This window comes from Oncorhynchus mykiss, chromosome 5 (assembly GCF_057628025.1).
Source record: "Oncorhynchus mykiss isolate SJ-2025 chromosome 5, ASM5762802v1, whole genome shotgun sequence".
Lineage (NCBI taxonomy): Eukaryota > Metazoa > Chordata > Actinopteri > Salmoniformes > Salmonidae > Oncorhynchus > Oncorhynchus mykiss.
In genome coordinates, this window is record NC_143026.1 from 44,238,934 (window position 1) to 44,252,071 (window position 13,138).

The window sequence follows — 13,138 nt, forward strand, 5'->3', positions numbered from 1 at the left end:
GTGGATGGAGAAAGAATGGCCTGCCATCCCTCCTCACACTACCTCACACAGCCATGACAAGGCCCTTTGTGGTGAAAACTACTCTGACAAACGGCACTCACTGATTACCTCAAAGAGAAAGAACACGGGGCGGGGCGGCGCGTCTCAAATGGCACCCTATCCCTTATATAGTGCACTACTTTTGACCAGCGCCCATTGGGCAGTGTGCACTATAGGGAATAGGGTGCCATTTGGGGACACCACAAGGCGACTATAGCGTTTCACTTCAAGCTAGCCATCACGATAACAGAAACTGTGCAGAGAAAGCGTCTTGACAGGGGAATGACACCCGTTATAGTAGTAGAGAGAGGAGAGGACAATCCCCCAGATAACCATCTCCGTCTCCTCTACATTGTTATTGTAATATTGTGACATACATCAGCGTTGTGGGTACGAAAGGTACAGTATGCTCCAGTTACTAATGGCATATTGGATGTCTGATGCTTTCAAGGCACTTTTACCATCCTGTATAGAGGACTCAATCTCAATGCTTTCCTGTATTGGGACTGTTTCATTTCAGGATTTAAAGCGTGTAAAATGGCTGTTTGCACCATAGCTTCAGGGCTAACACACAGTCAGAGGTACTGACCTAAATTACACAGTCTACAAACTACAAGGCCCAGAGAGAGACAGACAGACAGAGAGATACAGACAGAGAACAGAAGAGAGCACCTGTGTCAAATGAAATCATGCTGTATTTCAAGAGATCGTGCCAATTTGACCCAGCATTGATATCAAGCAGAGGAAGCAGCACACGGACGAAATAGACACAACGTTACATTCATGTCAGGGGTGGGGTGGCACGGAGAGGAAGAGTAGCAGAGACAGACAGAGCAGACAGAAAGGATACAACTGCAAATGGCACATTACTGCATGAGAAGCAAATTGGAAAGAGAGCGAGGGGGAGGGAGAGAGGGGTGAGGATTGGGATGAAAATGCGAAAAAGCCTGATGAATGACAAGAGGGAAAGAGAAAAACAGTGAAGTGACGTCAAATACGGAGATGGAGTGCGTTTCAGACAAGCACTTTGATTGAGTTGGAGACCCATTGCTTTTGTCTGCGCCGGTCCATGTCAGGATAAGCAGAATAACATGTAATCTCTCGTCACGTCATAAACGACGGATGGTTTTAATTTTCTCCCTCTGAGCTTTCCTTTCAAATGACAGAGCTGAACTGCGGTTTTACTGTCAGCACGTTGACAATCAGCTCGATTCAATCACAGGGTGGAGAGGAAAACAGCGATTGCAGGGGAAATGAAACTGCTGTTGAGGGAATTCAGTTTGAATTCAGTTTGTTGGAGAGGTGTCGGGGGGCGAGCAGGTGGCAGGGCTCTAAGATAGAACAGAAAAGGCAATACGTAGACTCTAGGCTCTAGAGCAGGCCTGGGCAATTATTTTCCATGGAGGACCACATTAGAATATATTTTTTGCCATCGCGGGCCAGAATCATATTACAGGAGTATACATCATGTGTATGACTGTGTTGACAGATATATCTACTAGAAATCACGTCCAGATAGGCTACTTATTTTACTTTTTTTAACAAGCACAGAAATAAACCACATCGGTGTTCTCCTTTTGGTAGGTATTTTCATTATTAAACATGCAATGAACTACACAGAGGGAAAAGTACACTGTGCATTCAGCACCACGGACCGAACTCTTGTTAACGTGTATGCACAAAAACACAAGAGAGAGAGCTCAACATTACATTTAAACTTCTCAATCAGTGTGAGGAGTGAAGTCTCTGATGGGCATTGACTAGAGCAGTGAAGTCAGGTATAGTTTCTGACGTCGCTATGCGCAGGATTGCTGAGAGGTGAGAGTCAGTAAGAGATGATCTGTGCCTTGACTTCTTATATTTCATCACTGAACATGTCTGTTCACATACGTAGGTTGACCCAAACAGTACAAACATCTTCTGAGCATGACTCCTAATCTTTGTAAAGTCATCGAGAGATGACATAGAACCTCGTCAGTGACATTGTTTTGAATAGTTCTCCAATCACTGTATGAGACTGAAGATTGATAAGCTCAAGTTGCAGGTAAATTTCCCTTGGAGGCTTTGACAAGGCTGTACATCTGATGTGCAAAAAGGCCCTTCACTTGTAGTTTGGAATTCTGTTCATTCATGAGGGCCATGATGTCCACGGAGAAGGCAAAATCAGCCAACCATTCTTTATCTTGCAGTTGAGGGAAATCCACATATTTTCCTTTCATTTGCAAAAACTCAGCAATCTCCGACTTCAGGTCCCACACCCTTTTAAGCACCTTCCTCAAACTCAGCCATCTCGTGTTTGTGTGCTAGGGGAGATCTTCAAACAGTGAGACAAACTGCCTGTGGTTTAAAGATTTTGCTCTTATGAAGTGTATCACTTTAGTGACTATATCCACAACATGGCTTATTTTCAGAACACATTTACAGAGCACCTCCTGATGAATAATGCATTGCAGGAAAATAATTTTCTGATCTGAGTTCAACTCAGCTACTTGATTTTGTATCCTTTTCAAAAAGCCAATGTTTTTTCCTGTCAAGGTTAGGCACCTATCAGTGGTCACACTGGATAACTTTTCAAAACTCAGTTCCAGCTTTGCCACACACTTATTAACCTCCTCCAACAAATATTTCCCCATTTCATTGACTGCACTGAGGCAAGCTCCTCTGTAATGTCAAAGTCTCTGGGGTTATGCCTCGTAATAATATCAACAACTGCGCCGTGTCACGTGCATCACTGCTCTCATCCAAGGCCCAGGAGAAATAGGTGAAATCCTTTACCTGGTCTTTCAACTGTTGTTCCATGTTCTCTGCGATGTCCTCAACACGCCGTGTCAATGGTAGTCTTGACAGGGAAACATTTTCAAACAGCTCTTTCTTGTCAGGGCAAAGTATTGCTCCAGAGTCAATTAAACATTCTTTAATAAATTCACCCTCATCGAATGGCTTGCTATGTTTAGCAATTTTGTGGTACATAGCGAGCGCTCGCAATTCCGTTGTTTGCTGAATGCAGTTTTGTGAAAAGTCCTTGCTGCTTTTGCAACTGAGAAAGCAACTCTTTCGATCCACTTGCCCCCTGCTCAGAAGACATATTCCTATATCTCTCTGCACGCTTCGTCTGGAAGTGTCTTGACAAGTTGTAGTCTTTCAAGACAGCGATGCTCTCTTTGCACACTAGGCACACAGCTTTCCCTGATACCTCAATAAATAAATGTTTTGATGTCCACTCTTTCTGGGACACCCTACATTCATTGTCTACTTTCCTTTTCTTTGAAATCCTTTGCACAAATTCTAGCTAGCCGCCATTTTGTAACTTTGACGTGTGCGTCAGCCTGTCAGTCACTGTCTGTCCTCGTGCAGTTGTTATTTATACGGGCCTTCAAAATAAATGTCCCACAAGCGGTGGGAGTTAAATCAAAGTTTTTTAATTTGAATGACAAAATACGTTTTTCAAAACTTGACTAATCGCAAATTCTTTTTGAATCAGGTCGCCGCATACGGCCCCTGGGCCGGTCTTTGCCCTGTTCTAGAGAGTGAACCCAACCTAGAACTGCCTAGAGGGAGTGCCTATAAGCAATTGTTGGAAGAGATATATGGAGGAGGTATTTTGACCTCAATGGGAAAACCTGGTAAAATAAATGTTAAATCACAAATGGGTATAAACTCCTACAAACAGACTTTTGAAATGTCCACACTATGCTCAGACAAGAGTGCCTGCCTATCCAGGTGTGTAAGTATCTACTTCCACCAGAAATGAAATGCTCAAACATCTTTGTCACTCAAATAGATTGTGGCCTCACAACCGTCTTCAGTTAGGCCTCAGTCATCAATGCACTGTAACATTTGAAAAAAATAAATCACGATGATAGATACTGTAGCCTATGGCCATTTTGATTGATTTAGTCCAGCAGGCAATTTGATCCTCTCAAGTAGTTTGATATACGATGATTGGTTTTTACCTTTTATTCTGTTTTTGGCACAGATCCACTTGCTTTCTCTTTTCCCCATCCTTCTATTTTGAAAATCATGTCTTTCCAGAAAAATATTGTCCAGTTAAATTTTTAGGTCTATCACTACTAATGAATAACAGAGCATCATTATAAAGACCCTTTATTGGGTTTTGGGATTAGATATCCTAACCAACTACAGTATACAGCAAACTACCATATCCAGCAACAAGGTATCCTGACCTACATAATTCAGTAAGTATATTGTTATGCCCCTAAATTATCTTAACTGTCTCAACAATCCTATGTAGGCCAACAGAGTATTAGACATGCTTAATGTGCTGACAGTACATCTGCACTACAGTGTGCGTGCTTGCATGCATGTGCTCTGTGTGCTCTGTGTGTGCGTGTGTGTGTGTCTTGTACGCTCCGTAAAATTTTAGTAAAGTAGATCTGCACTAAGCACTAACCTCCCTGTAGAGACAGAGATAGAGGTGTCTCTCCTGCCCTCCTTCTATTCTAGTGGAGCGCTAGGCTGAGCAAGGCTGGGAGGAGGGCCAGGAGGAGGGCAAGCTGGGAGGTGTAGTATGCAATAGACAGATGGTCCTGCTAAGAGGTGTAGCATATGTCGATGCCTTCGACAAGCTGGCTCCCAGACAACACAGTACCCACTTGAAGTTCAGCCCCACTTCAAACTTTCTTTTCCGGCTCTGCTGTGCTGTACGTACTAAGTAGTCAATGTATCGTATTTACTACAGTACGCTAATCTCCTGAAACCGCTGAGTCGGCACTAAACACGTGCCTAACTGTGAAAACCATACATCGCATAAAAAGTAGAGTAGACGCTGTAGGAGATTATGGGATGGTACTGTGATTAGTACTGTACCTTTTCTGAGGTGGAGTAAAAGTGTTCCTTTGTGCAACTCCAGCGTGAGGCTGCGATCATGTTGTCCCTCTGTGTGTATCAGTGTCCCAGAGTTCTGCAGGGTTTTGAACTTCAGAGAGATACTGTCTTTGGCTGTTCGAATTGGTGTTGGGTTGGGGCTGAACCTGTAGAGCAAGCAGCCGCTGCCGTCAAAACTTGCCACATCAGACTCTGCAAAAAAAAACATATTCATAAGTAAAGATTCTACAGTCGGATGTAGTACAATCAGACTCTGCAAACAAGAGATTACATTACAGCAAGATTCTGCACTAGGAGAGTAGAAATGCATATCACAACCCGCATATTCAGCAGAAAGACAAACGCATACATTATTTTCAGTTCTAGTTGTAAACCAACTGGAATAACTGAATAAAAACCACTTAAGAGAATAGTAGAGGCATAATGAGGTGATTCAGTCTCAAAGTGGTGGTCATTCAGAGTGTTCCGTATTTTCATTAGCTATTAGCTATACATTATAGACTCCAGTGTGTGCTGGTTGAGTGAGATTCAGATAAGAAGCTAATTTCTCCATACTTAACTGCTTCTAATGAAGCGGGGTAGCCTTTGTCCCTCACACATCAAACCACTTCAATGATTGAAGACCTGTGATTAAGAACACTTTAATATGAGGGTACTGACACATTTGATCATTTATCTTATATTTGATCTTATTTATATTGTTGGTAATGTACAGTGGGGGATATACCATGAGGCAAAAGAGGCCTCACATCATCAATGGGCCTCATGAGCTGGGCATATTTATTATTATATATATTTTTGTATAAAAAATAATTTATCCGTTTGAGGCGATCGAGGCGTAGTAACATCAAATTAAATCCGTCTGTTTAAGCTAGAGATATCTGTTTTTGTATAGGCTGCATCTAAATCCAACGCATACGCCAATGTTGGTTGGTCTTCCATATCTGTGATAGAAGGTGGCTGAGCTACAGTGGTGTTTGTCAGACAAGAACACATACAGAAAATCGGTCTTCTCACAAAAAATGTCTGTAGCATAAGAGCGGTTTGGGCTACACACTAATATGACTGCAGCGGGTGCGTAATTGGCGACAGAGAAGTCAGGCACAGGAGAGCAGAACTGGGTGATAACCAGAGATTTATTATGCAAAACCAACGGCATCCAGAACAAGAAGATAAATAGGCACAAAAATAACCCGTCGTGAGCTCACGGGGTACGTGCACAAGCACTAGAATAAACAATCCCGCACAAAGACATGGGGGGGAACAGAGGGTTAAATATACAACAAGTAATTGAGGGAATTGAAACCAGGTGTGAGGAAAAGCGAGACAAAACACATGGAAAATGAAAAGTGGCTCGATGATGGCTAGAAGGCCGACCGCCGAGGGCCGCCCGAACAAGGAGAGGACCCGACTCCGGCGGAAGTCGTGACAGTACCCCCCCTTGACACGCGGTTCCAGCAGCGCACCGACGCCGGCCTTGGGGACGACCCGGAGGGCGAGGCGCAGGGCGATCCAGACGGAGACGGTGGAACTCCCGCATCATTGAAGGGTCCAACACGTCCTCCACTGGAACCCAGCACCTCTCCTAAGGACCGTACCCCTCCCACCCCACGAGGTACTGAAGGCCCCTCGCCCAATGCCTCGAATCCAGTATAGAGCGAACGGAGTCCCATCGAGGGGGCGGAGGAACCTCCCGCACCTCAGACTGCTGTAGCGAGCCAACCACCACCGGCCTGAGGAGAGACACATGGAACGAGGGGTTAATATGGTAATCAGGGGGAGCTGTAACCTATAACAAACCTTGTTCTCTCTCCTCAGTACTTTAAATGGCCCCACAAACCGCGGACCCAGCTTCCGGCAGGGCAGGAGGAGGGGCAGGTTTCGGGTCACTGTGGTGACGGTCTGCGCTGGTTTTCTGGCGCAGTACGGCCAGCTGGAGGTGAACATGGGCGGCGTCCCATGTCTCCTCCATGCGCCTGAACCAGACGTCCACTGCAGGAGCCTCGGTCTGACTCTGATGCCACGGCACCAGAACCGGCTGGTATCCCAGTACGCACTGGAAGGGGGAGAGGTTAGTGGATGAGTGGCGGAGCGAGTTCTGAGCCATCTCGGCCCAGGGCACGAACGCTGCCCACTCCCCCAGCCGATCCTGGCAATACGACCGCAGAAACTTGCCCACATCCTGGTTCACTCTCCCACCTGCCCATTACTCAGAGGGAGGAGACAGCAGGAGAACCGATCCACAACGACCAGGATCGTGGTGTTTCCCTGTGTGTGGGGGGGGGGGGGGGGGGGGATCCACTGACAGGTGCGACCAAGGTAGCTTCCCTCTGGGCAGGTGCCTAGGAGCCTTACACTGGGCGCACACAGAGCAGGAGGAAACATAAACCCACGTCCTTGGCCAAGGTAGGCCACCAGTGCTTCCCAACCAAACAGTGCACCGTCCGACCGATCGCAGGATGACCAGAGGAGGTTGACGTGTGGGCCCAATAGATCAACCGGTCACGGACAGTAGATGGAACGTACAGACGACCAGCAGGATACTGGAGGCGATCGGGCTCTGCAGGTAACGCCTGCTCAATGTCCAGCTCCCACACTACCGCCACCATCAGGCAGGAGGCCGGGAGTATGGGAGTGGGATCCATGGGCCGCTCCTCTGTGTCATACAGTTGGGACAGTGGAACGTTGTGTAGAAAATCATTTTAGAAAATCATTTTGCCTTCACGTTTTGGGAACCTGGTCTGTAGGAAAGGGAAAAAACAAAACGGGTGAAAAACATGGCCCACCTTGCCTGGCGAGGGTTCAGTCTCCTCGCTGCCCTGATGTACTCCAGATTGCGGTGGTCAGTCCAGATGAGGAAAGGGTGTTTAGCCCCCTCCAACCAATGTCTCCACGCCTTCAAAGCCTTGACAACAGCCAACAGCTCCCGATCCCCCACGTAATAGTTTCGCTCCGCCGGGCTGAGCTTCTTCGAGAAGAAGGCACAGAGGCGAAGCTTCGGTGGCGTACAAGAGCCCTGAGAGAGCACGGCTCCTATCCCAGCCTCGGACGCGTCCACCTCCACTATGAATGCCAAATAGGGATCCGGATGGGCCAGCACGGGAGCCGAGGTAAACAGAGCCCTCAGGTGAACAAAAGCCCTGTCCGCCTCACCCGACCACCGCAAACGAACCGATGATGAGTAGGGCGTTTCCACATCAAGAGGTATACGGGTAATTCCTCGATAAATTACTTTTCAATTTTTTTATTATCAAAACATACTTCCTTTTAATTTCATCTTTGACAATTTTTTCATGTTTGAATCTGTTATTCAATGTGTTTCTATGGGCTAATACGATTAAGGACAAATTCAATGTTTAATCAGATGTACTCTACCATTCAAAAGTTTGAGATCACTAAGAAATGTCCTTGTTTGCGACAGAAAAGTTTTTTTTTTTGTCCATAGCATCAAATTGATCAGAAATACAGTGTAGACATTGTTAATGTTGTAAATGCCTATTGTAGCTGGAAACTGCAGATTTTTGATGGAATAGTTATATAGACGTAGAGAGGCCCATTATCAGCAACCATCACTCCTATGTTCCAATGGAACGTTGTGTTAGAAAATAATTTTGCAATTATGTTAGCACAGCTGAAAACTGTTGTCCTGATTAAAGAAGCAATAAAGTTGGCCTTATTTAGACTAGTTGAGTATCTGGAGCATCATCATTTGTGGGTTCGATTACAGGCTCAACAAATAACTTTCTTCTGAAACCCGTCAGTCTATTCTTGTTCTGAGAAATGAAGGCTACTCCATGCGAGAAATTTCCAAGAAACTGAAGATCTCATACAATGCTGTGTACTACTCCCTTCACAGAACAGCGCAAACTGGCTCTAACCAGAATAGAAAGAGGAGTGGGGTGCCCCGGTGCACAACTGAGAAAGAGGACAAGTACATTAGTGTCTAGTTTGAGAAACAGATGTCTCACAAGTCCTCAACTGGCAGCTTCTTTAAATAGTACCCACAAAAACAAAGGCATTTCTAAGTGACCTCAAACTTTTGAATGGTAGTGTGTATATGTATGTATGTATGTATGTATGTGTGTGTGTGTGTGTGTGTGTGTGTGTGTGTGTGTGTTTGTGTGTGTGTATATATATATATATGGCATTCTCTCAACCAGCTTCATGAGGAATACTCTTCCAACAGTCTTGAAGGAGTTCCCATATATGCTGAGCACTTGTTGGCTACATTTCCTTCACTCCGCGGTTCAACTCATTCCAAACCATCTAAGTTGAGTTGAGATCGGGTGATTGTGGAGGTCATGTCAACTGATGCAGCATCCATCACTCTCCCTGGTCAAATAGCCCTTAAACAGCAAAGCACCCCCACACCATCAAACTTCCTTGTCCATGCTTCACGGTGGGAACCACACGTGGAGATCATCCGTTCACCTACTCTGCATCTACCAAAAATCTCAAATTTGGACCCATCAGACGAAGAACATATTTCCACTGGTCTAATGTCCATTGCTCGTGTTGAGATGTGTCTGCTACTTGAACTCTGTGAAGCATTGATTTGGGCTGCAATTTATGAGGCTGGTAACTCTAAGGATCTTATCCTCTGTAGCAGAGGTAACTCCGGGTCTTCCTTTCCTGTGACGATCCTCATGTGAACCAGTTTCATCATAGCGCTCGATGGTTTTTGCGACTGCACTTGAAGAAACTTTCAAAGTTCTTAAAATGTTCTGGATTGACTGACCTTCATGTCTTAAAGTAATGATGGACTGTCGTTTCTCTATGCTTATTTGAGCTTGTCATAACATGGATGTTGTCTTTTACCAGATAGGGCTTTCTGCTGTAACCACTCATACCATGTCAAAACACAACTGATTTGCTCAAACGCATTAAGAAGAAATGAACTTTTAACAGCGCATTCCAGATCACTACCTCATGAAGCTGGTTGAGAGAATGCCAAGAGTATGCAAAGCTATCATCAAGGCAAAGGGTGGCTACTTTGAAGAATCTCAAATATGTCATAGTTTGATGTTTTCAGTAGAGAGAGAGAGACAGAGAGAGAATGAGAGAAGTCATGCAGGAGAACAGCTCCTGACCTGTTATAACATTCTGGTTGTTAAGAGTGAGATTAACAAGACTAAATTAGCAAAAAAAAAATTGTATAGGCAATCAAATTGTACAACTGAAGATCATAACAGGAGGAAAAGATTGACACGAGAGTGAGTTAAAAGACCAATCTTAATCGCGCTAACTAGCCAAATATAAATGTGTCAGCTAGCTTACCGTCTAGCTCCAACTGTTTGCTGGTGGTAACCATATCAACATGGCCAATGAGGCAGCGCTAGCAGCACCAGCAGCAGTGACTGAGCGACTTTCCCCCTATTTTTTTATAATTTCCAGCAGAAATCAAATCAGAGAAGGAAAGAATCCATTTTAAACACAGAATTCTGAGGGAGAACCCAGAAACTGTTTGCCGACTGCTCATGCAACAGGACTGTTGCAAACCTGTTATTTTACACAGATCACCCTACTGCCTGGCATACAGCGGTAACCAGGCATTTCAGCTGCAAGACAAAGAAAGGCATCTGCAAGAGAAGACAAATCCACATTTTTGAGGACAGCAAGAAGGACAAGGAAAACAGGTTTCTGACGGTAAACATGTACCAGAACGGAACTGTCATGGTCCAGGGCAGTGAGGCTGCACTTAGCTATTTTGTGCAGGACGTCTCCACACTAAAGAAGATAGCGGAAACCAAAAAAGACCCCCGGCCTCTCCAACAGCAGGAGCCCAGACCCACACAACAGGTCTATCCTCCCCCCTGCCTGCCTACGACCACCAGAGCCAAGATCACAACACCATCAGCCTGCTGAAGGAGCAGCCCCCGAGCTACACCACCTCCAGCCCAGACACAGAGCTTCTTCAGGGCCAGATCAATCAGTGCAGGACCCACCTGAAGAACTCTGTCCAGGAGCTGAGACAGAGCCTTACCACAGCTCTTGAGGAGGTAAAGGCCACCATGAGGAGAGAACTAGTGCAGGTAAAGGAGGAGATGGCAAAGGAGGCCACAGTGTCTCCTGACCCCTCCTGTCTCAGCCTCCAGTATTTATGCTGCAGTAGTTTATGTGTCGGGGGGCTAGGGTCAGTTTGTTACATCTGGAGTACTTCTCCTGTCTTATCCGGTGTCCTGTGTGAATTTAAGTATGCTCTCTCTAATTCTCTCTTTCTCTCTTTCAATTGGAGGACCTGAGCCCTAGGACCATGCTTCAGGACTACCTGGCACGATGACTCCTTGCTGTCCCCAGTCCACCTGGCCGTGCTGCTGCTCCAGTTTCAACTGTTCTGCCTGCGGCTATGGAATCCTGACCTGTTCACCGGACGTGCTACCTGTCCCAGACCTGCTGTTTTCAACTCTCTAGAGACAGCAGGAGTGGTAGAGATACTCTTAATGATCGGCTATGAAAAGCCAACTGACATTTACTCCTGAGGTGCTGACTTGCTGCACCCTCGACAACTACTGCGATTATTATTATTTGACCATGCTGGTAATTTATGAACATTTGAACATCTTGGCCATGCTCTGTTATAATCTCCACCCGGCACAGCCAGAAAAGGACTGGCCACCCCTCATAGCCTGGTTCCTCTCTAGGTTTCTTCCTAGGTTTTGGCCTTTCTAGGGAGTTTTTCCTAGCCACCGTGCTTCTACACCTGCATTGCTTGCTGTTTGGGGTTTTAGGCTGGGTTTCTGTACAGCACTTTGAGATATCAGCTGATGTACGAAGGGTTATTTAAATAAATTTGATTTGATTTGAGTTAGAGCATAGAGAACATACTGTAGAGCCTCCCAGTGTCACGCCCTGATCTTAGAGAGCCGTTTTATTTCTCTATTTGGTTAGGTCAGGGTGTGATGTGGGGCGGGCATTCTATTTTTTGTTTTCTAGGTTTCTTTATTTCTATGTTTTGGGTATGGTTTTGGGTATGGTGAACCGGGTATGGTTCACAATCAGGGACAGCTGTCTATCGTTGTCTCTGATTGGGAATCATACTTAGGTAGCCCTTTTTCCTTCCTTTCAGGGTGGGTAGTTATCTTTGTTTGTGGCACTTAGCCCTGTAAGCTTCACGGTTGTTTCTTTCGTTAGTTGTTTTGTTGGCGACATTTTAAAATAGAATAAACTGTACGCTCACCACGCTGTACTTTGGTCCACTTCTTTTGATGGCCGTGACACCCAGAGAGAAGCTGCAGCCCTTCACCACCCCTAACACCCCCACTGACCCACTCTCATCCACAACCCCTTCCCATACCAACCACCCTTTACTCACACCCCCAGTCAACAAGGAAGAGGGGACACCAACTACAGAGAGAAGCTTTCTGGGCAAATTGGTAAATATCACAACTGGATCAAACTGAAAAATTAATTTGTACCGACAGAAAAAAAATGTGTTCCTTTGCGCAATATATATCCCCACTCAGAATCCCCATATTACTCAGAGGAGATAACTCTCTCTTAGATAACTTTCTGGATACCACATCCACTCACAGTAAAGAAGGCTAGCAGTAGAAAACATCAACTATATATTCAGGCAAACGGCAAAAGAAGCACAACTGAAATTGATAACAAAAAAGACCACAGAGGACAACTGGTTTGAAGCCGATTGTATAACTATTAGGAAAGAACTTAGGACACTATCAAACCAAAAGTACAGAGACCCAAATAATGGTGAAGTACGCCTTCATTACTGTGAGACTTTAAAACTCTAGAAATGTACACTCATAACCAAAAAAGCACAGTACAACAACAAGCAGCTGAGGAGTCCATAAACAAACAACTTCTGGCAAAATCTAAAAATCAAAACAAGAGGAACTAGAGATACAAAATAGTGACATATGGACAACCCATTTTAAAACACTCTACAACACAGTTCAAAGTGACACAAAAATTCATTAGAAGTTGAATGGAAAGCTATAAAGGCCTATCAAAATCCATTGGACTCCCCAATTACTGACCAGGAGCTCTATAAGAAACTTCAGGCTCTCAAATTTAAAAGAGCATGCGGACCTGATGGCATCCTAAATGAGATGCTCAAATTCATTAGCGCAAAATGTCAATTGGCTATTTTAAAACGGTTTAATTTGATCCTGAGTGTAGGTTATTTCCCTGACATCTGGAATCAAGGACTCATAAACCCAATCTTTAAGAACGGAGACAAATTTGAACCTAACAATTACAGAGGCATTTGTGTGAACAGTAACCTGGGCAAGGT

At 45.0% G+C, this 13,138-nt stretch overlaps 1 protein-coding gene across 2 annotated transcripts in view; it reads right to left on the minus strand.

Annotated features, from left to right (window-relative positions):
• The window catches only part of LOC110523906 (contactin-associated protein-like 4), a 194,715-nt gene that overhangs the window by 101,358 nt on the left and 80,219 nt on the right, over positions 1–13,138 (minus strand). For both annotated transcript variants that reach the window (XM_021603042.3, XM_021603043.3), the window contains exon 5: positions 4,867–5,076. In XM_021603042.3, coding sequence (XP_021458717.3) covers positions 4,867–5,076 — 210 coding nt within the window. The remainder of the gene's footprint in view (positions 1–4,866; positions 5,077–13,138) is intronic.